The sequence below is a fragment of the Trifolium pratense genome, linkage group LG6, assembly GCF_020283565.1.
Source record: "Trifolium pratense cultivar HEN17-A07 linkage group LG6, ARS_RC_1.1, whole genome shotgun sequence".
NCBI classification, from domain to species: domain Eukaryota; kingdom Viridiplantae; phylum Streptophyta; class Magnoliopsida; order Fabales; family Fabaceae; genus Trifolium; species Trifolium pratense.
Window position 1 is genome coordinate 4,300,424 of NC_060064.1, and position 20,600 is coordinate 4,321,023.

The 20,600-nt window shown below is 31.9% G+C and overlaps 3 protein-coding genes across 3 annotated transcripts; 2 read left to right on the top strand and 1 right to left on the bottom strand.

The window, feature by feature from the left end:
• Window positions 1-3,101: 3,101 nt before the first annotated feature.
• Window positions 3,102-5,876, top strand: LOC123889369 (phytochrome A-associated F-box protein). The gene has a single exon (XM_045938670.1). It carries the CDS (start codon window positions 3,254-3,256, stop codon window positions 4,154-4,156), a length of 903 nt encoding a protein of 300 aa, XP_045794626.1. The 5' UTR covers window positions 3,102-3,253; the 3' UTR covers window positions 4,157-5,876.
• Window positions 5,877-6,280: 404 nt separating this feature from the next.
• LOC123889370 (universal stress protein PHOS32-like) lies at window positions 6,281-8,271 on the bottom strand. The gene is made up of 4 exons (XM_045938671.1): window positions 7,849-8,271; window positions 7,647-7,741; window positions 6,852-6,973; window positions 6,281-6,671 (listed from the first exon to the last, which is right to left on the bottom strand). Exons 1-4 carry the CDS (start codon window positions 8,027-8,029, stop codon window positions 6,584-6,586), a joined length of 486 nt encoding a protein of 161 aa, XP_045794627.1. The 5' UTR covers window positions 8,030-8,271; the 3' UTR covers window positions 6,281-6,583.
• An 8,031-nt stretch (window positions 8,272-16,302) lies between these two features.
• LOC123893054 (E3 ubiquitin-protein ligase BAH1) lies at window positions 16,303-19,638 on the top strand. Its single transcript, XM_045942973.1, has 6 exons — window positions 16,303-16,807; window positions 17,331-17,575; window positions 17,680-17,934; window positions 18,193-18,330; window positions 19,180-19,238; window positions 19,384-19,638. Exons 1-6 carry the CDS (start codon window positions 16,648-16,650, stop codon window positions 19,487-19,489), a joined length of 963 nt encoding a protein of 320 aa, XP_045798929.1. The 5' UTR covers window positions 16,303-16,647; the 3' UTR covers window positions 19,490-19,638.
• Window positions 19,639-20,600: the final 962 nt, after the last annotated feature.

The window sequence follows — 20,600 nt, forward strand, 5'->3', positions numbered from 1 at the left end:
TTTAGGTATTGTTATTGTAATCAAGTGCGGTAATTTTTTATGTCTACAAAATAAACAAAGGCCATTGTTGTAGTAACTGTGAGAACTATGCAGCAATGGTGATAGCAATGGAGATTGAACTCTGATACATCTATTTATTTATCTTTAACGTTTAATTTTTAGTCACCGGACTACTTAAACTGACAAAAAAGATGATGTGGTTGTCTATGATCTCTTTGTTTTATGAGAATGTCCTTGTCATCCTTTTTGCTTAGATAGGAAATATGTGGTTATGAAGTACGTAGAGATAAGGTGGATTTTAATGGTAGGTGGTATAGAGTGAGTGTGAGACAAGTTGATTGCCAAGAACGGCTAGTAATCTAAAACAACATTTCTTTGGTGTGTGGTTGGTTGGTGCTCTGTCTGTCTGTCCTTTTCTACTTGTGTGGTTCACCTTTCTTTCATTTATTTTTATTTCAAGTGCTGTTGCTCTCAACTCTCCATTGAAAGTGATAGACGCTCACTGTTTCTTCATCATCACTGAACTGTTCATTTATTACTGGTGATCACTTCTATCATATGTTCTTTTACGGGACCTCATTCTATGTCGGTCTTGCGGTACGGATGGTCAATTTTGATTAAAGTTAAGGGGTTCGAGGTTTACGGTTCAAGTTTGAGAAAAAAAATAATATAATAAAAGAGTCTATTATGGTATGCAATGATGCTGCAACAAAATGTACAAAGTAAGTGTCAACCTTATACAATATTCATATAACCTATTTCACTATAGTTTGTTTGTTTGGGAAGTCAAATAATTTAGTTTAAGCACCCACAAAAAAAAAAGTTTGGTAATTTATTTTTTACATTTATTTTATTAGCTTATAACCACACAAGTAGAAAAAATATATTTTTTACTTTCATATAACCAAAAATATATGTTTGGTGATATAAATAAATTAGCTTATAGTTTATAAGTTTGTTTCATTAAATTAGAAGTGTTTCTGAACTTAATTATAATTTTGACAAAAACGATATTCATTTCTAAAGATGAAAATAATGGTTTGGCCCTTTACATTTTTATAATAATAGAAGCATATTGATACACTAATACAAACAATTAAGTAAAATTATCGTTCTTACTTTCATTTGCGTTTATTTTAATATTTTGAAATTGTCACCGGAACACTTATATAACCATATAAATTTGAACTCAAATTTCTGATTAAAAAAAAAACAATTTAAATTTCACCTACTCAAGTTACTATATTACAAGGTTCAATGAATCTTCTCTACCAAACTTTTAGTTTTTTCTTCTTTTTGTTTCAAATTACTTTTCATTCTTAGTCTGGTGATAACTAAAAACAATTTTACTTTTATCTTATGAATTACTCTCATTTGTTCTATAAAATAAATGTTGCATTTGATCATTTCATATAATTTTTTAAAAAAATAATAAAAAAAAATTGGTTGTTTTAAATAGCCAATGTTTGTATTTACCGTAGTAATTAGGAGTTGAGATCAGCTCCATTAGTATATCCTCCTTTTCCTCCATTAGTTGTCTAGATCTGTGACATGTGGCAATAAAACAAATCAGCGGTTCAAGTTAAAAAAGAAAAAAATTGAAAGACACGCGTAAACTCTTTGCTAATCATTCACCACTATCATCTCCTTGCAACTCGCATTCTAATCACGTCCCTCTTCTTCGTCTTCTTCCCTTACACAATTTCACTGTTTAGATTCCTTGCTAATCATTCACCGCCGTCATTTCCTTGCAACTCGCCGCTGAGATTAACTCTCCGTCTGTCTCAACACCATTCTCTGCCATCACCTCTATTTGTCTGTACCAGCACCGCTAGACACTTAATAGCTTTATAGCGATTACAATTCAATACAACTTGTGTCAATTCTTGTATGAATTTAGTACATAATACTTGCTTTGTCTACTTTCCTTGCTTTCACCTGTTACATCAAAGACATGAATTCACCCAAAATCATTCAAATCCCCTTTGTTACGATAACCCATTTCATAGCAATATACATATCTATATCAACCCACACTTAGCACTTCTCTTTGTAATAACAATTGTGCATCAGATATGAGGAATTTTCTTTATTATAACAACAAGCCACACAAAACAATTTTTTTCTGCATAAAAAAATGCAGAATATTCCAACGAGTAATACATGTTGACGGCAACACAGTTTGCAGGTCAAACCACATTTTTCCACAAATTACCCATCAAACTGCAAACTGAATTTATATGATTTATATGATTTGAACCTGCAAATTGAATCTGCAAATTGAAATGAACACTACTTAACAAAATGTAACTAATTAAAGGAATGACATATAAATAATAGATAAAAATTCCATCGATCAAGAAAAACAGTAATAATAAAAAAGAATCACTCTCTTTATTATAACACAAATACAAGATTTTTGTTTTCTGCATAAAAAATTACAGAACATTCAACCAAGGGGGAAGATTACATAAAATTGAAACCTAAAATTACAATCTAAAATTAATTACAATCAAACAATTTTGAATTTAAATCAAACAATCTTCAATTTCAACGGGGCGACAACTTCATCGGGTCAACACATTTGGCGTATTTGCAACACGAATTCCTTTCTCTCTATGGAGTTTGAATAAGTTGAAAAGTCTCAGATAAACAACTCTGGACCTTTCTTGTCGATCTGAACTCCATAGAGTTGAAAGGAATTCTTTGGTTCACCGGTTCACCGGTTTTCCCGGTTCACACCGGTTCACACCGGTTTTTGACCGGTTCCACTGACTAGCGGTTCTTGCTAGTCGTCCGGACCGCCGATGGCACCGGTTCGTGATCGAACCGGTCGGACCGGCCGGTCCGGTTCGGTTTTTAAAACATTGGTCAGTGTGTCACACTATATTCTTATTATACAATTTTTTTCTATTTTTTTTTATATTAAAAATATAGTATAATGAGGTCTAATGACTAGAAAGCTAGTTGGGTTGGTGAAAAGTTGAAATAAGTAAAATATAGATTAATTTTGGAAAAAAAATATCTTTTTGTTATATTGACAATTATAGAAAAAAGTACTCATCCTATATTTTTACTACAATATTTTCTTACTACAAGCTGTCTCATTAATTTATTCCATGTATATATACACAGTATCTCACCATAATCAAACACACCGTGTCACATTTTCAACACTGCTTCATTCATTCAATGTTCTTATTTCTGAACCACACACAAAAAAAAGATCCATCCATCATCTCAATCCAAAAACATGTTGTCAGAATTAACAGATGACATAATTCTCAACATACTATGGAAAATTGAAGATGACCCTCGTGATTGGGCTCGTCTTTCTTGTGTTTCCACAAAACTCAATTCTTTAATCCATGATTTCTGTTGGAAAAACAAAACTTCTCTTATAATTCCTTCACAACTTCTTGTTTCTTCATCACAAGATCATTCTCTTCACAAATTACCCTTTTGTTGTCCTGGTCTTGTTCATGCTGGTATCCTCTTCAACACTGCTGATTCACCTGAAGAAAACCAACATCAACAATCCATAACTTCATCATCATCAACACCTTCATGTTCTCTTGTTCAGCAGTCAAATGAATGTTCTACTTATTGGTCACTTTATGATGATCTTTATCATGATACCCTTTATGCAGATTCTGAATCTAATCATCAACAAGAGCAAGAAGAATCCAAAGAGAATACGATTAGAACTGGGGTGGTTGATGTTCCACCAGAATCTAAGAAAATAAAAGTTAATGGGTCATTGAGTTCACATTTAGCTACTGGAAAATGGACACTTAGCAGAGAACAAGGAAGTAAGTTACTTGCAAGACAATTTCGTGATGATTGTTTATATGTTTGTGATTGGCCAGGTTGTGTTCATTTGGAAGAGAAAAGAAAGTATAGAGTTTTTAGAGGTGTTTTTATGAATTTCAAAAAGACACGTGTTTGGAAAACTGTTAATGATTGTAGTAATCGGAGGAAAATTGATTTGCCATGTGCTTTTTGTTCTTGTAATCATACTTGGGATCTTCATTCTGCTTTTTGTTTGAGAAGAGGATTTGGTTATCATGATGATGGTGAACCTGTTGTTAGAGCATTTGTTTGTGATAATGGTCATGTTTCTGGTGCTTGGACTGATGTTCCTATGTACACTTGATCTATGAAGCACGAACACTCCTCGGATTTTTCGGAGTCAGACACGCGTCGGTGTCATGACACCGGCACTTATGATTACTATGAATTATTCATTTTCTCACATTATTAACGGTATCAACGTGTCAGTGTTGTGTTCAGTCCGTGTCTGTGTATATGCTTCATACAACTTGATCATTCTTTCTCTTTATTTTGTAATTTTTTGTTTTGTTATGTTCTGTCTTTTATTTACTGAACTTAATAATTGTCATTATTTATTTCTGTAATATGAGGAGAAAGATCTCATATGAGAGTAGTATTTAATTTCATTTGTATTTTGTGTTTGTACTTCTTCATTTTATTATTTTATATATATCAAGCTGTTTGTGTGATTTGAAGAGTTTGGTCCAATTTGTGACAAGGCATGACATAGTTTGTCTTGATTATTTTTATTGTTGATTTTAGATTTTGAAAATGGCTGGTATTTGCTGAGAGCATGTGAATGTTGTTATTTGGGAAGAGTGTGTTTTAAACATTTAACAGATTTTGCAAGTGGTTATGCACTTATATTGACTCATGTCAGATTGGGATATCTAGTTGTGACATGTGATCCAGAATTTCCAATCTTTCTTGAACTTTGCAGGGGTTTCTGGTATTTCCAATGTGGTTTTTCTAGATTTTTAGTTCTACTATCTCGACCTCATAAAAAAATGTATTTTTTTAATCGGGCAAAGTGTTAGTATTTTTCTCCTTCATCATGACTTGAATTCTGGTCTGTTAACTTCTTTAACCATCGGCTCATAAAAAATGTTTGATTTGGTTTTTGCGCGGTTAATTATCACACGCTTCTATTGCATGGTTTAAATCAACAATTCCTGAGTTTCTTCAATTTATGTTTTTTTACCCTTCTCTGTCATAGGAGGAATGCAGTGGGAAAGCATTACTAAGAATTCAGAGTTATTTGTATTTGCAAAAAAAATCGTTTACTGTTTTATTCTGCAATCTTCAGAAGGTTTTATGATTACAATATTGCTGCTTTCCCAACATTTTCTGCTGGGAAACAAAGGGACTGAAGTCTAGAAGGCAAACCTACACAATGACTAGTCTTGGAGTGGAAATCCCAAGACAATGAGCAGTAACTAAGCGAATAGAAGGTAAAACATACGCACAAATGTTTGCCTCACGGTATGAATGTGAAACTTTAGCTTTAGGCACGGTGGGGAAAGGGTGCCTGCAAAAATGTTCGCCTCACAGTAACTCCAATGAAAATCTGCACAACTATTCACCATCTTCCCACGAAGCTCGATCACCTGTCTTAGATGCCCCATCAGTAACTTAACCCATCCTACATCAGGCTAGATTCTTCGTACCAACATGCACCTGAGTTCTAGGCACGGTATCCGCCTTTTGATGCTGCCCAACAATATGATGATATTGGTGAACCAACTTTGTGACTACGGCACGGGTTTCCTTAATTCTGTCCATAAAAAATGACAAGCAGTTGCCTATGTAATACTCCATCTTATAGAACTCGAAAAACCAGCTTGGGATGACAAATTAATCTCCAACCAGACAGCAAGATCCATTGAACAGAAGTGATTAGGGACATCAACTTGTACTGAATTGACCCAAATCCAACACATTGCTTTAACTTAGGGAATGTGTTGCAAATTATTAAGTTTCTGTTTAAATGTCAAACATTAATTTTCAAATTAATGACCATGATTTGCTATTCTTTTCTCTTATGTGATTTCCTGATCTAAGAGGAATTGATTTGTCACTTTTTTCGCGCTATAAAGTGAATTCTTCCGGAATCAAAGATGTGATGCTGCACGTCTTGCTTCAAGAAGACTATGAACTAGGTCTTTTGCTATGGTCATACATGAGCAGTGAAGAGAAATAACATCAGTGCAATGAACTATAATGCTTATAGCCCTGGTAAGTAAAAGAATAGATTTTTTTATATTGAAATTGATTCTTGCTCTTGCGGGATGCTAAAACATTTAGGCATTTAATCACAAAATGCGCGAATTATAGACTCAATTTCATGGTCTGTGACTCTGCTAAGCCTGAACACAACTTGGTTCGGCTCGGTAGCTAGAATCATATTTTGTACGCGGTCTATGGTAGAAGCAATAGAGTTAAGGAATGGACAAAATCACCCCAGACATATATGATTATTATTCATTTATGCATAGAACAGTCACATTTACAAAAGTTGATCATAAACAAAGTAAAGTACCAGAATGGCTACTGGCTGGGACAGGGGAAAATCCTGTTCTAATTTTAGTATTTTAAACATACTAAAATGTGAAATGAACCTTATTCTATAGAGTCAATATGACATGGAACAAACAACTTAGTGAAAACTTTAAAGAACATTAATGTTTCCTTTTGCTGAAAATATTTATTCTGATTGCTGTAGGACAATGGAGACACGCAGCCGATAAAATCAGTGTTTGGTTTTTGGCTTCTTCACGATCATCACAGTGCAATGAGCATGATGAGCACAGTAGTCACTTACACTGCCTAATACCGCCCTGCAAATAAATTCAGTCTCAAAGAATAAGTAAATAAGCACCTACTATATGTTAAGCGCTTATGCGATAAACTTTTTATTTAGTTGTTTATCCAAAAATGAAGTATTTATCACACACACTCATTTCAACCAATGATTGTAATGCAATTGAATGATAAATGTGATAAGAATGAACTTGTACCTTTTTATAGCCCCATAACCATGACTACCAAGAACCAATATTGATGCATGGTGCTTCTCCACAGCATCACAGAGAACATTTCTAGCATCACCTTCCACCACTTCCACTACTATGTCTTTTACCTGATAAAAGAAAACTATTTATCAGATGATAATTCATATGTCTGCATATATATTAAATTTTGATTCTAAGACATCATAAATTAAGTAAAATTATAAAGTATCAACAATGAATAGTTATACCTCTCAGACAAGCTCATTAAGCATTTGAAGCCATTATTAAATAGTGTAAAACTTTTTCACAGATGTATCAAATCAGAAACTAACTTATAAAAGTGGCACCGTGGTGTGACTTAATAAATTTTACACTGTCAATGCATAGAAATTAATCAACCGTGAATTACGACTAGTAGAGGTGGTTTGTGCTTTGAATTGATACTTACTCAATCTTATTCATTTCTTCATCAAATTCCAAAAATTACTTTCCACCAATCCACTCCTCTCTATTCCTTTCGAAGCTGCAAAACTTTCCCTAACTTAATCATTTCTCATGTTACATATTCCTAAGGATTGGAAGGGAGAAATAACTCCCTAGGTATAGAAACCCCATCAATCCCACCAAAAGCTATCTTTCGACGATGTATACCTATCAGAAGATATCTTACGGTAGTGTATTTTGGCTGCTCCGAATTCTCATCGATTGCAACAATTTTAATGCATTAACATCTTTTATGTAACAATTATAGTTTTGATTATTCAACAAGCATATCAACATCCAAAATATAAATATAATTACCGATCTCTTGGTGCAGATTTCTTTAGCTTCGTCAATAACTAAAGTAGCAGTTTTTTTCAAATCAGCATCCACAATAGGCAAAACCTCAGCAGCTCCTACATAAACAAACATTGTTACAACAAAATCAAAATCAAAATCATCATCAACATCAACAACAACACACATTTAAAATGAAACACGATAAGAAAAAATATATATATACCGGGACCGACAAATCCAACAGTAGAACTAACAGAAGGTTTGGCATAAACAAGAACAAGTTTGAAGATTGGATTTGGCAGTGTAGTAATCAAATGATCAAGAGTCCATTCAAGAGCATAGGAGCTATAATTACTGTCATCGATGCCAACAACCATCACTTGTTTCTCTGAAACCTGAGCCATGATAATGGATCTTCTATTCTTCAATCTACGTACGTACCTAGCTTATTATATTTTCGTGGCTACTAATATAATATAATGTTTTCTTACTTTAATATACTTTTATTTATTATTCATATTCGGATGTATGTATAGATACTATATACTACACCACATGTATGTAATGTAATATTAATATTAATATTAATAATGATGATGAAGCATTTGAATCGGGTTCTTACGTAGGACGCACTATTCGGGATTCTGTTGTATCTCATTCTAGACTTTAATTACTACTAGCTGGTGCTGGAGGAATATTTACCTAATGGACCCAACTATTTAATCGTAACTAACTTATTCCAAGGACACCAAGCTTCCAACAATGTCAATTAGTGGTAATTTCTTGAGGATCACTTCACAAAAAGCATCTTTAAAAGACCAAATGGTAGGTAGGTATATATGTATATTGTTCGTTTTGGATTTTTTTTTTAATTATGTCTGTTTTAGATTTTTTATTTATTTGTCAAGGCTAAATTCACTTTTATTTTTTATCAAGTGGTCTGGAGATTAATATTTTTTTTTAAGTTAATAAGTTAAGTGTCTAGGCTCGAATTCCGGCTTATAAATATCAAATGTGATTCTCCGTCAACTGAGTTAAACTCCGGCTGAGACGATTTACCACTCTTGACTTTGTGTATGGCCTCGCGCTCTCGCTTAATAGAGGTTAACACCTAAGACGTTGTTTCCATTAACGCGATCCAAGATTCTATTTATTTCTCTGAAGCATTTTTAGAATATCTCAAAAAATTGGGTTGTAAAACGGACCTAGCCCACCGGTCAACTTTTTTTTTTTTTTTACAAAAACAAACTCAATTCATTTTAATAAGCAACAAATATTCAATAGGCAAAATTACACTACAAGTCCTTTATATTATTTTTTTGTAACATTTTGATCCTTTATCTTTTTTTTTGTTATATTTTGGTCCTTTATCTTTTATTTGTAACACTTTAGTCCTTTATTTGTTTTTTGTAACACTTTAGTCCCTTTTTTTTGTAACAGTTTGGTCCTTTATCTTTTTTTATTTGTAACATTTTGATCCTTTATTTTTTATAAATAAATAAGATAAAGACCAAAGTGTTACAAAAAAAAAGATAAAGGACCAAATTGTTACAAAAATAAGATAAAGGACTAAAATGTTACAAAAAAATAAGATAAATGACTTGTAGTGTAATTTTGCCTATTCAATACAAGTAGGTAGTATCTCAAAAGTATAGCGATTAACTAAGAAACGATCGCTCTAGCAATCGTATGAGCAACTCTATTTGCTTGTCGCTTAATTAACTTAATCTTATAGTTCGAAAATAAAGACATAATATTTTTAGTTTTGCAAATTTAAAAACAAAATTCAGAGACACCAACCTGTTTGCTCTAGATGGCATCCACTACACTCTTTGAGTCGGTTTTAAAATGACATTTGTGATGCTAGCTTATAGCTGAAAAATTAGATTATAACTGAAAAATTAGTAAAATAAAATTTAAGTGTTTAACAAATTTAGCTATTGTAAGTAAAAAATGACATAGAAGTATATTGTTCGTCAGTAATTATTTTATTTAAAAAAAAAAAGAATGAAAATAAATAAGGGTAAAAATGAAATACAATGTAAAAAGCTATAAGCTCTAAGTTCATTCGCTACTTGATATAATATATCAAAAAATGTTATAAGCTAAGTAAATAAGCTTGTTACCAAACACATGCATTTTTATTAAACAAACTTATAAGATAGTCCAATAAGCTAGATAAGTTATAAGTTAACTTATTGAACTTACCAAACACACCCTGAATGTTGGTATCAAGCACTGTTTAACTAGATACTTTTGGTGGACTTACTCGAAGTTTTGTATTCGACCGCTCTAACCAGTAGCTCGTTGAAAAATTACAATTAGGGTTGGGAACAGGCCAGGCCAGGCCAGGCCTTGACAGGCCTGAGCCTGGCCTACGATTTTTTTTCAGGCCTAAGCCTGGCATGTGGCCTATCAAATGATATTTTTTTTGGCCTGGCCTGAGCCTTTTAAAAGCCTGGCCTGGCCTTGTAGCCTGTTTAAAAGCCTGTGTTACATTAAAACTTCTCTATATAGTTTTTTTAAATAGGCTAAACAGGCCTTAAAAAGTTCACATTTAAATTTTTATAATTTCTACAACATTAAGAAAAAGCTAATAATATAATTAACACAATAATTAAAAACTAATCAAATAACAAATACGATTACGAAAAGTCGCAATAATTAAAAGCTAATAATATTTATATAAATAATATTTTTTTTTATAAGATATAAATAATAATATTATATAAATAATAATTATTATAAACAGGCCGGCCTATCAGGCTTCGTAGGCCTTTTTAGAAGCCTAAGCCTGGCCTATTTATGTAAACAGGCCGTTTTCAAAGCCTAAGCCTGGCATTTTTAATAACCAGGCCAGGCCAGGCCAGGCTTATATAGGCCAGGCCGAAGGCCCCTGTAGGCCGCCTGGCCTATTCCCAACCCTAATTACAATGTAGATTCTAGAAGAGATAATATTCGTCTTACAAGTCTTTGTGGCCGACCAAAATTTTAGCAGTATCTTTGTATAAATATATTATATAGATTATTTTTTTTTCATTCCATCCGTCTAAATATAACTTTTTTTATAATGTCAACTCTTTCTCGTGTGCAATCCTTGATTTGTGCAGCATAAATCTGTTAGCTAACTAGCTGTTGTGCAGCATCAGTGCTCTTCCATTAAGAAGAAGAAGACTATCCTCTGCCGGACAAACAAGTCAACTCTTTTGAAGACTCTTCTTAATTTTGTATACTATGGAGATTCTTTCACTTCCTTAATTTCCTATTAGGAGTGAGTGAAAGTCACAAAATACTATGTGCGTCTAAAATTTTACTACAGTAGCAGTACTGTTTAATTGCCTTTTTCCAATAAATTGCTCAACAATTAGTAGTGATCCTAGCACGTACACCATCCGTGACAACATATAAACAAAAATTAATTTTTTAGGTTCATTGCATATTTAATGTATTTGTCCTATAATATAGACCAAATACATTAAATATGAAATAATGAACCTAAAAATGACTTTTGCTTATATATTGTAACGGATGGATTACTATCAAATGACAATGATTTCTTTGGCTTCTCTCGATAAACAAAAACCATAATAACCATCCATTCATCCATAGAAATGATCAAGTATAAGACTGATTTGATTTAACCACTTTAAGTGTGTGGAGTATATAAAATAAAGAACAGTGTTAATTTCATAAAGCACCACTTTTGGGACCCAAAAATCTCCTAAACAAATTATACTCAATATTATGGCATCACATCTCCTGTGCCTAGGACCGCTATAGAAAAGAATCAACATAAGTGATAAATAGTCCAGTTTCAAGAATCTCAAATTAATTAAAATGATAAATTGTGGGTTTGAACCAAGGTTATCAAAACTGGACCGGACCGGTCGATCGGACCGTGAACCGGTCATGAAAACGGTTCGATTTTGAGCAAAAACTGGATATGAAATCGACCGGTAAAAAACCGCTTGAACCGGTAAACCGGCCGAGCGGTTCAAGCGATTTTGCAGATTTTTTATTTTTTTAAAAAAAAAATAGGGCAAACGACGTCGTTTTAACTTTTTTTTTTAAAAAAAAAATGGAACAAAACAACGACGTCGTAGGAATAAGAAAAATTTTTGTTTTTCATCTATTCTTCATTTGGTTTGAATTATAAATTTTATTTTATTTTGACTTGTGATATTTTATCTTTTTAATGTGTGAAATTATGAAATATTGAGCAATTATTCATATATTTTTATTTATATATTAATTAAAATATATATTTAATTAAAAACAGTTCGACCCCGATTGAATTTGATCCGACCAATTAAACCTTGAACTGATGAGCTTGCCGGTTCGATGACCGGTCCGGTTCTGACAACGTTGGTTTGAACATATACTCCAACCAAACACATCAAATATTTTTTAGTTGTCAACTAAATTATATTTATAGGACTATCTTAACACGTAGCACTTTATGTACTGTAATCATTAAACGGTACAAGAAAAAGCCAAAGTCATATAATGAACAAATAAAGTTGGTAACACGGTTGCTTTACATGTGAAGATACAACTAAAACCGGATAAACACTAATTTAGATTAGAGCAGTAAAATGTCAATGAAAAAACACTGTAACCACAAAATCAAGATAAGATCAGAGAGGAACGTAATGAATGGAACAAAGAAGCGTCACTGTCACACCCAAAAGGATACAAACCTTTGTAGTTGTGGCTTGTGAAAATCTTTAAATTTGTATTTATAGCATGATATTTCATAAATCATAATACTTTATGACTCATGTTTTTTTACAAACACTTTACGACTCATCATGTTAACACGTGTATATTAAGTGCACATAATAAGTTTAGCCTCCACAACAATGTCTAAAACTTCTTATATTCATTTATTTTTGAATTTTGAAATAGACAGTCATTTATTTTAGTTTATTTAAACTTGTTTTTACATCATTATTAATTAAAATATGATGGTATAAGTAAAATTTCACATCAGAACTTTATTTAATGTTGAGATAAATGTTTTTTTTTAATTAAAATAAACGATATTCATTCATTCAAATTGATAGAATACATTGATGCAATACAAATTTTAAGTTGCTAAAAACAAAAAAGATAAATCTGCAAACAAACTCACAATATTATGTTAATGGCATAAAACGACAAATTGGATATGCCTACAAATGTAAATACGACTATATTGAAGTATATGAAATATCCATGTCTCCGGATTTGTAACGTTGATGACACAAAAGTCGACATTGATTGAATCTGCACTAGATCGAAATTAATCCTTTAGCCTGAAACAAATAAACACTGCACAAAAAGATGGGACAAAACAATACACCGCACAAAGGCAGGACAACAAAATACACCGCATGCGGAAAATTAAAACAAACAAATATGTGAAAATAACTTATTTAAATAAAAAAAACTAATTAGAGAGGTAATTTTGAGTCAAAATTGACCCAAAAACCACCGCTCTTTGGTGGATGAAGAAAAACAATAAACTAGGGTTAGAAAGGAGGCAGCCGAAGAAGAGATAACTGTTTTTTCTTTGACTAAATGTTTTAGTTTTTTTTTTTTTGTACAGAAACTAAATGTTTTAGTTTGTGGAAACTTGTTTTTATTATTAGATAATAAAGAAGTATCATCATTAGACTTTACTAGTCTCACACCCGTGCGATGCACAGGTATTATGTGGTATTTTATGTTATAATGTTGAAAAATTATTCATATAAATTGTAACAATAAGTGTTGTGAAAATGAAAATAATAATAATAATAATAATAATAATAATAATAATAATAATAATAATAATAATAATAATAATAAAGTGATGTACTTATCACTTCCTCCAACCAATATATTTTCAACCTTATATGTTGATCCTTCGTCAACCAATTTTTTTATCTTTGAAACCAAACTATTTCCCAAAGTAGCAAGAATCTTATCACATTGAATGATCAAAGTAAAAAAAAAGGGAAAAAGTCAATAAAAAAAACATCAATAGAGATTTTGTGAAAATGTGAGAAGTATATCAAGATAGTACATCACCTTTTCATCAACAAACAACATATTCATAGACGTAACCTCAGTTTGATTTGTATTTGTCTGTTACATTCTACACATTAACAATTCGAACTTTCAACTTTAGATTTGCTTTTCCAGCTACTATAACAGTCACGTGAGGGTAGATAGGAGCTATAGTTTGAAAGAGTAATTTGTTTTAACTAAAAACTAAACTCAATAGAAATGTAATTAAGTCAATAATGTATACACTCTTCGTATTTTTTTGTGTGACTAAATTATAAACTCTTTGTTGTTTCTATGAAAACGGTTGACATTTAAATGGGATAAATGTTGAAAGAGAATCCAAATATGTTCATCTTCATTGTCACTAAGGAATGTTATAGTAATATAGAAAAGTGTAACATCTTGGGACATCAATTTTTGGATAATTGGAGAGGTATAATTCAATAATAATGTAGAAAACTGTAACATCTTGTGACATCAATTTTTGGATAATTGGAGAAGCATAATTCTTTATTATTTATTATGAGATTGATATAATATAAAAAAAAATAGAGATGAAAATGATATAATATAAGGAAGTGATGTGGCATTATTGTGTGATTTAATTGGATGTAAGTGGATGATGTGGATTAGGGTTAAGATGGATAGTAGGAGAACTATATAGGAATTATATATATATATAGATGTCACATCAAATATCATATTTTTGTTTATATTTTGAGATGGGGAGAATATCATTTAATTCAATAATACAACTTATTAATTTAATGGTGAAAAAATTTATAGATAGTAAAAAACATAGGAGTATCACTTGTGCATCATAAACTTGACTTATAATATAGTTTAAATTTTATGAGTAAAAATTAAACCGTGTTTGACACACAAAATGTGTCAATTATATATGTTAGGGGTTAATTTGGATGGACTAATTTAACTTCTTAAAAAAAAATTATGTGTTAGTTGGACGGAAAACAAATCTTATATGCGAGTGATCCTGAGCTTGGGTTTCACTAGAATCAGGGACGGAACCAGAAAAAATGATTGAGGGTGGCGAAAATATAAGATTATTAATAGAGAGTGAATTCTCTTTTATGAGAGAGTCTCTCCGACGAAATCACAATATTCAAATGAAAGATTTCAGTAACTAAATAAAAAAAGGAGAGGATTTTTTTTATCATGATATTACAATTTTAATTACAATTTTTATCATGATATTACAATTATAAGGGTGGCGGTCGTCCCTTTTAGCTTATACCTAGTTCCGTCCCTGGTTCTAGAATCATTTTAAAAAGTAAATATGAATACTTATATCCTAAAATATTTATTGTCTTGAATGGAAAAATCATCCCTTATATTTCATATATTAAAAATTAAAAATGATAAGAGGTTTTTTTTAGAAAAATATTCACCATTATAAGCAAGTACTACAAGACAGCCGGATTTATCATACATGTGTAAGGAAGAATAAAAATATAGTATCACGAGAAACGTACGTGAATGAACATACTAATAACACACTTATTACGAATGTCTAAATACATTTTTTGTTTGATGAATATGTCTAAATACATCGAATGTGGACAAAAGGGATGAGAAAGTAAGAGAGATAAATTCTAAGATGAATAATGCTAGTAACACACTATTTAACAAACACACTCCAATACACTCTCTTTTATTGATTGAAATTCACATGAGTCCCATAAAAAAATGTGGACCCATATAACTTTTATGGGACCCATATAAATTTTAATCAATAAAAAAGAGTGTGTTAGAGTGTGCTTGTTAAAGAGTGATTTAGTACTCGTGGTAATAAAGTTTACTTCACCATTTATCAACAATGAACTGGCTTTCTAACTTTTAAGTGGTAAGGGTATCTTTATGCATGTGGTCAGAGAGAGAATCCACATTGTGTGTTCTACACATTCTTTGACGGAGATTAATTATCGATATCGACTGTAAAAACTTCATGTCAATATTTAGATAACTCAAAAAAATTATAAAATTTTAAATAAATGTTTCTTAAATCTTAAGAATTTTTTTTCTTGCCAAAAAAGAAAATCTTAAGAATTGTTTCAATATTGGTAAAAAAATAAAGAAATAATTATTTCAATACAAATTTAAATCATTGAATCAATAATATTATTTCTATATTAAAAAAAAAAAAACATTGAATGAAGATAAAAATAATATTATTAAGGGTTAGATGATTCTTCTTGGAAAAGTTTTGAATGCGTATGCGCTGTAATACTGAGAAGATAAACACGCTTCGTATAAAAAATGAGCACTATCGATTACCAATCAATTACTACATTTGACAAAACTATAAAATGAGTTATAGATTTGTTTATACTCCTACTTTTTATACAAAAAATATTTGTTTAAATTTTTATTTTGTTGAATAATAAATTGTTAAAACACCTTTACTTTTATCACTTTACCATTTTATCCTTAACTTTTTTTTTTGTAAGCTTTTATATATTTTTTTAGGAGGGATCCGTTAACTCCAGGAGTAAGTCTCTATTGACTTACTCCGCTTAATAATTTGATATCGACATTATATTTCTTCAATCCAACAGTTGAATTCAAGGATCTTTCAACTCCACTAATTTTTTTTTTTTAAGAACATGCCTATTTTTAGAAAAATACAAATCAAAATCATGTATATTAAAATATCTAGTACCAAAAAATAAAATACCATAGATTCGATGTTTTGACTATATACTTTTCTCAAATAAAAAAGTGGGAAAGTTTCTGTCTGAACTTATCAGTTTAATTTGCAGACGTCAAAATTGTTGGTCGTTTGCAACACTAAGAAATTGAGAAGCAAAGTACTAATTCACATTCACATACAATACATATAAGAACACAACACAGACACAAAACAAACCGAATCACATTTTTTGTCCACACCCTTTCAGTCTTTTGTAAGAGATTCATCGTTTTCAACGACAAAAAACATAGGATCATTGATTAATGTTACTTGGAAAACATGAAATTCTGCAAAAAATACCAAGAATACATGCAAGGTCAGCAGCAGAAGAAGCTTCCTGAGGTTGGATTGAAGAAGCTCAAAAAAATCTTGAAGAAATGCCGTAGAGATTCTTCTCAATCTCATAAACCATCCCAAACATGTCCCAATCAATGCACAGGTTATCAAAATGTTCTTTTTTTTCTTCTCTCTGTTTCAAAGTTTTGATTTTTTCTTACTTGCTCAGCTGAATCATTAATTTTTACAAAGATGGTTTTTTTATGTCTTTGTTTCTCTTGCATGCATGATCTATTGTAGTTTTTAGATTATATGAGTTAATCTCAAAGCAATTTTGGACCCAATGGAAATAAACTTTAAGAACTTTTTCTAATATTTTTGTTTATTTTAATTTGTCAATAAAGTTATAGAAGATTCATCATTGATGTATCAGAATCACGGTGATCCATCGTGATTTTGCAGAAGCTATACTAGGTAGCTTTTGGAAAATTACGGTGGATCACCGTGATTCTGGATATCCACCGTGATTCTGGCATATCCACATATCAAACATACAAGTGAAAATGAAAAAGGTTTTTCTATCCAGTGCAAATTTGCACATGTTAAGCAGAAAATATGAGAAATTGGCCTTTAATATTTGATGCATTTTCAACTTGTGTTTGAGCTAACTTGGTATAATTTTTCAGTGTGTGATGGAACATTCTTCCCTTCACTTCTCAGTGAAATGTCTGAGATAGTTGGTTGCTTTAATGAACGTGCACAGAAATTGCTTGAGCTGCATCTTGCTTCTGGTTTCAAAAAGTACATTTTATGGTTCAAAGGAAAAGTTCATAAAAATCATACTGCTCTTATTCAAGAAGGTGAAGATCTGGTTACTTATGCACTCATAAATGCCACCGCAATCCGAAAAATCCTAAAGAAATATGATAAGGTATGATAAAATAAATACTTTTGTGGTCTAATTTAAAGTTTAGACAATTTAGGTGAAGTTGATTATCAGTTGATTATTTATGTGCTCTAATGTTGTAATTGCAGATTCATTATTCGAAGCAAGGACAGTTGTTTAAGTCACAGATTCAGACTATGCACAAGGAAATTCTTCAAAGTCCATGGCTTTGTGAGCTTATGGCATTCCACATTAATTTAAGAGAAACCAAGGTCGAATCGAGGAAGGAAACTGCTTTGTTTGATGAATGTCGTCTCACATTTAAGGATGGAAAACCATCACTTACTTGTGACCTCTTTGATTCTATCAAAATTGATCTTGACTTGACTTGTTCTATATGCTTGGTAAGTTAATTTTTTATGAATTCTTCCCCAATTTATGTGCATTAGGAACATTCGTATTTTTCATTTGACTTGCTCATACATCGAGGCCGTCTATTTGATCTAGTCAAGTTAATGATTATGGATATATATTTTTAATCTGAAGGAAACATTTATTCTTATCCAAAAAAGGATGCTTGTAAACATCTTATTTGTAGATGGTTTAAAGTACCTCATATATATGATGTTGACATCGTTCGCCATTTGGCTCTTGGATGACAGGACACAGTGTTTGATCCAGTTTCTCTGACTTGCGGTCATATATTCTGTTACATTTGTGCTTGCTCAGCTGCATCAGTATCTATTGTCGATGGACTTAAGGCAGCAAATCCTAAAGAAAAATGTCCTCTATGCCGAGAGGTAATTAAGCTTACAGATATGACATTATACCGCAAACGGCAAACTCTAATAGAACTAATTGATCATTTGCAATACTTGTCAAATAAAGGGAAATTTTTCTCTTTAATTGAAAAGGTGTTGTATGGTGATTAGATCAAACCAAAGGATAATCACCAACCTCATGGCTATGCTGACTAATTAGATTTGAATCATTTGATTGGGTTCTCATAAGATCCGGATCCTATTATGTGCTTCATTTTCCGCTTAGTTTCTAGAGGTCAAATGTTAAGGCTGGTATTAAATTTTACTGTTTATTTAGATCTTATAGAATGCACAAAGCTTAAGTTTGATTGTGCTTTCCCTCAGCAACTCTACAGCTTCCGTTATTTAAATCTTGTGGTGAGTAATATGCCTGTTTGGAAGACAGCTTAATTAAGCGCTCATAGCATAAACACTTATCATATAACAAAATATACAATAAAGTCAAACTTTTTTGCATATATCCTATAAGTTGTTTTCATAAACCATCATGAAAAGTTTATAGAAATGAGCTGAAAACAGCTTACAGACATGTCATGAGCTTTCCATAAGCTCTCCCGAACAATATCACAAATGATTCTGTCAGTAGCTAAACATGAATGAGTCGATCCAAACAGGACCACAGTAGTTGTTAATAAACATTTTGTAATTTTATTCACCCACTTGAGGCACCTTGGCGATGAACAACTATGATTAGTTCTATGCTTCTGCTATAAAGATTGAGGCAGTTTAGAATCTGTAATGCAAAAATCATCTAAATATTTTTGGATACAAACCAATTAAAATTAATTTGAAACTTATAATAAGAAGTTATACTTTTGTATATTGCAGCGTGCAGTTTATGAAGGCGCTGTACACTTAGAAGAACTAAATATTCTGTTAGGCCGAAGGTACGGTCGCATTTGTTCAATTATCTAACTTCTTTCTCTTGATCTAACGGTCATTTGGCCGCTCCGGCTGTGGGAGATCTAAATACACAGTTTTATATCATATTGTTTCTGCTATATGTTTTATCTCGACTTAATAATTTTGCAGCTGTCAAGAATACTGGAAACAACGGCTTCAATCCGAGAGGGTAGAGAGGATTAAGCAAATAAAGGAACACTGGGATTCACAGTGTAGAGGGATCATGGGCGTTTAAGAAGATCATCAGCTTTGTTAGTTTCTCTGATAGAGTTTGAGTGCAGGAGTGGTTACAGGCTGAAAATATGAATACACATTTGTTTAATTGTCATTTTGTATGTTATTATATTAATTATAATTAATTGTAGTGAAGCTGCTTTCAAACTATCTATGTTCATGGCAGTGTCTTTGTTCAATAAGGGATTGGATTGTTATTAAAAACTAGACTTGATATCTTAGCCTATTTTCAGTTCATTTGGACTCATCCTATTTCATTTGGCAAGCCTCTATGTTGGCTATTAAGAATGAATAACTTATTTGTCTAACCATATGAAATCCTATTTGTTTGGTTTAATTACTCTTTAGGTCATTTAATATAGGTTTGATGTGATCTTTGTACCTTTGATATAACATGAACTTTTGGCGAGGATTGGAGACTTTGTAAACTTTCAGGTTCAGAGAAGATGGTGGTAGAAACTCGCGGTGGGGGTTGGGGGGAAGAAGGCTTGTGGAGAGTACAAATGTCGACTAGGTGGAGAGTACTTCCAACACTCCCGGCCCAAACTGCCCGGTATCTGTTTCTCACCATGGGAGCTTTTCCTCAGTTCATGCCCCGACAGTCCTCACGTGAACTCTATCAACTTAGAAATTAACATTTTCTTAAATGATAGTAGAAAAATATTTAAAATTGAATCATAAAACAAATGTAACAACAACATTAAGCTTAACATTGTTGTGAGTATTATGAGCAAGACAAACATAACAAACACACATAAAAGTCACTTTAGTATACTGCCGGTGGCTTGAGTCCCATGGGATGGGAGAAGAATCACACTCTCATCCGGTCCCTGAATGAATATAACCTCAAAGAGACTTACTTCCTCACTCCCTGGTTCAAGTGAGGAAAATTCCCCGCCTGCGGGGGCATCAAATGGGGCTGTAAAATCTCAAGGCTTCTCGTGTGTGGTGAAACAGGAAGGGGTGTTGATATGTGAATACGTAGGATAGTCTTGTAATCAGGAAAGAAACTTGACACTAATCTTGAAAACACCAAAGAAACTTGACCCTAACCGCGACCTATCTTGTAAACAGAAAAAAAACTTGACACTAGTCTTGAAAACACGAAAGAA

Excerpts from the sequence above, each read along its gene's own strand:
- LOC123889369 (XM_045938670.1), top strand. The coding sequence starts at position 3,254 with ATGTTGTCAGAATTAACAGATGACATAATTCTCAACATACTATGGAAA.
- LOC123889370 (XM_045938671.1), bottom strand. The coding sequence starts at position 8,029 with ATGGCTCAGGTTTCAGAGAAACAAGTGATGGTTGTTGGCATCGATGAC. Across the intron at positions 7,742-7,848 it reads TGTTGGATTTGTCGGTCCCG|GAGCTGCTGAGGTTTTGCCT; the intron begins GTATATATATAT and ends TTGTTTATGTAG. Across the intron at positions 6,974-7,646 it reads AAATCTGCACCAAGAGATCG|GTAAAAGACATAGTAGTGGA; the intron begins GTAATTATATTT and ends TTCTTTTATCAG.
- LOC123893054 (XM_045942973.1), top strand. The coding sequence starts at position 16,648 with ATGAAATTCTGCAAAAAATACCAAGAATACATGCAAGGTCAGCAGCAG. Across the intron at positions 17,935-18,192 it reads TGACTTGTTCTATATGCTTG|GACACAGTGTTTGATCCAGT; the intron begins GTAAGTTAATTT and ends CTTGGATGACAG. Across the intron at positions 18,331-19,179 it reads AATGTCCTCTATGCCGAGAG|CGTGCAGTTTATGAAGGCGC; the intron begins GTAATTAAGCTT and ends TGTATATTGCAG.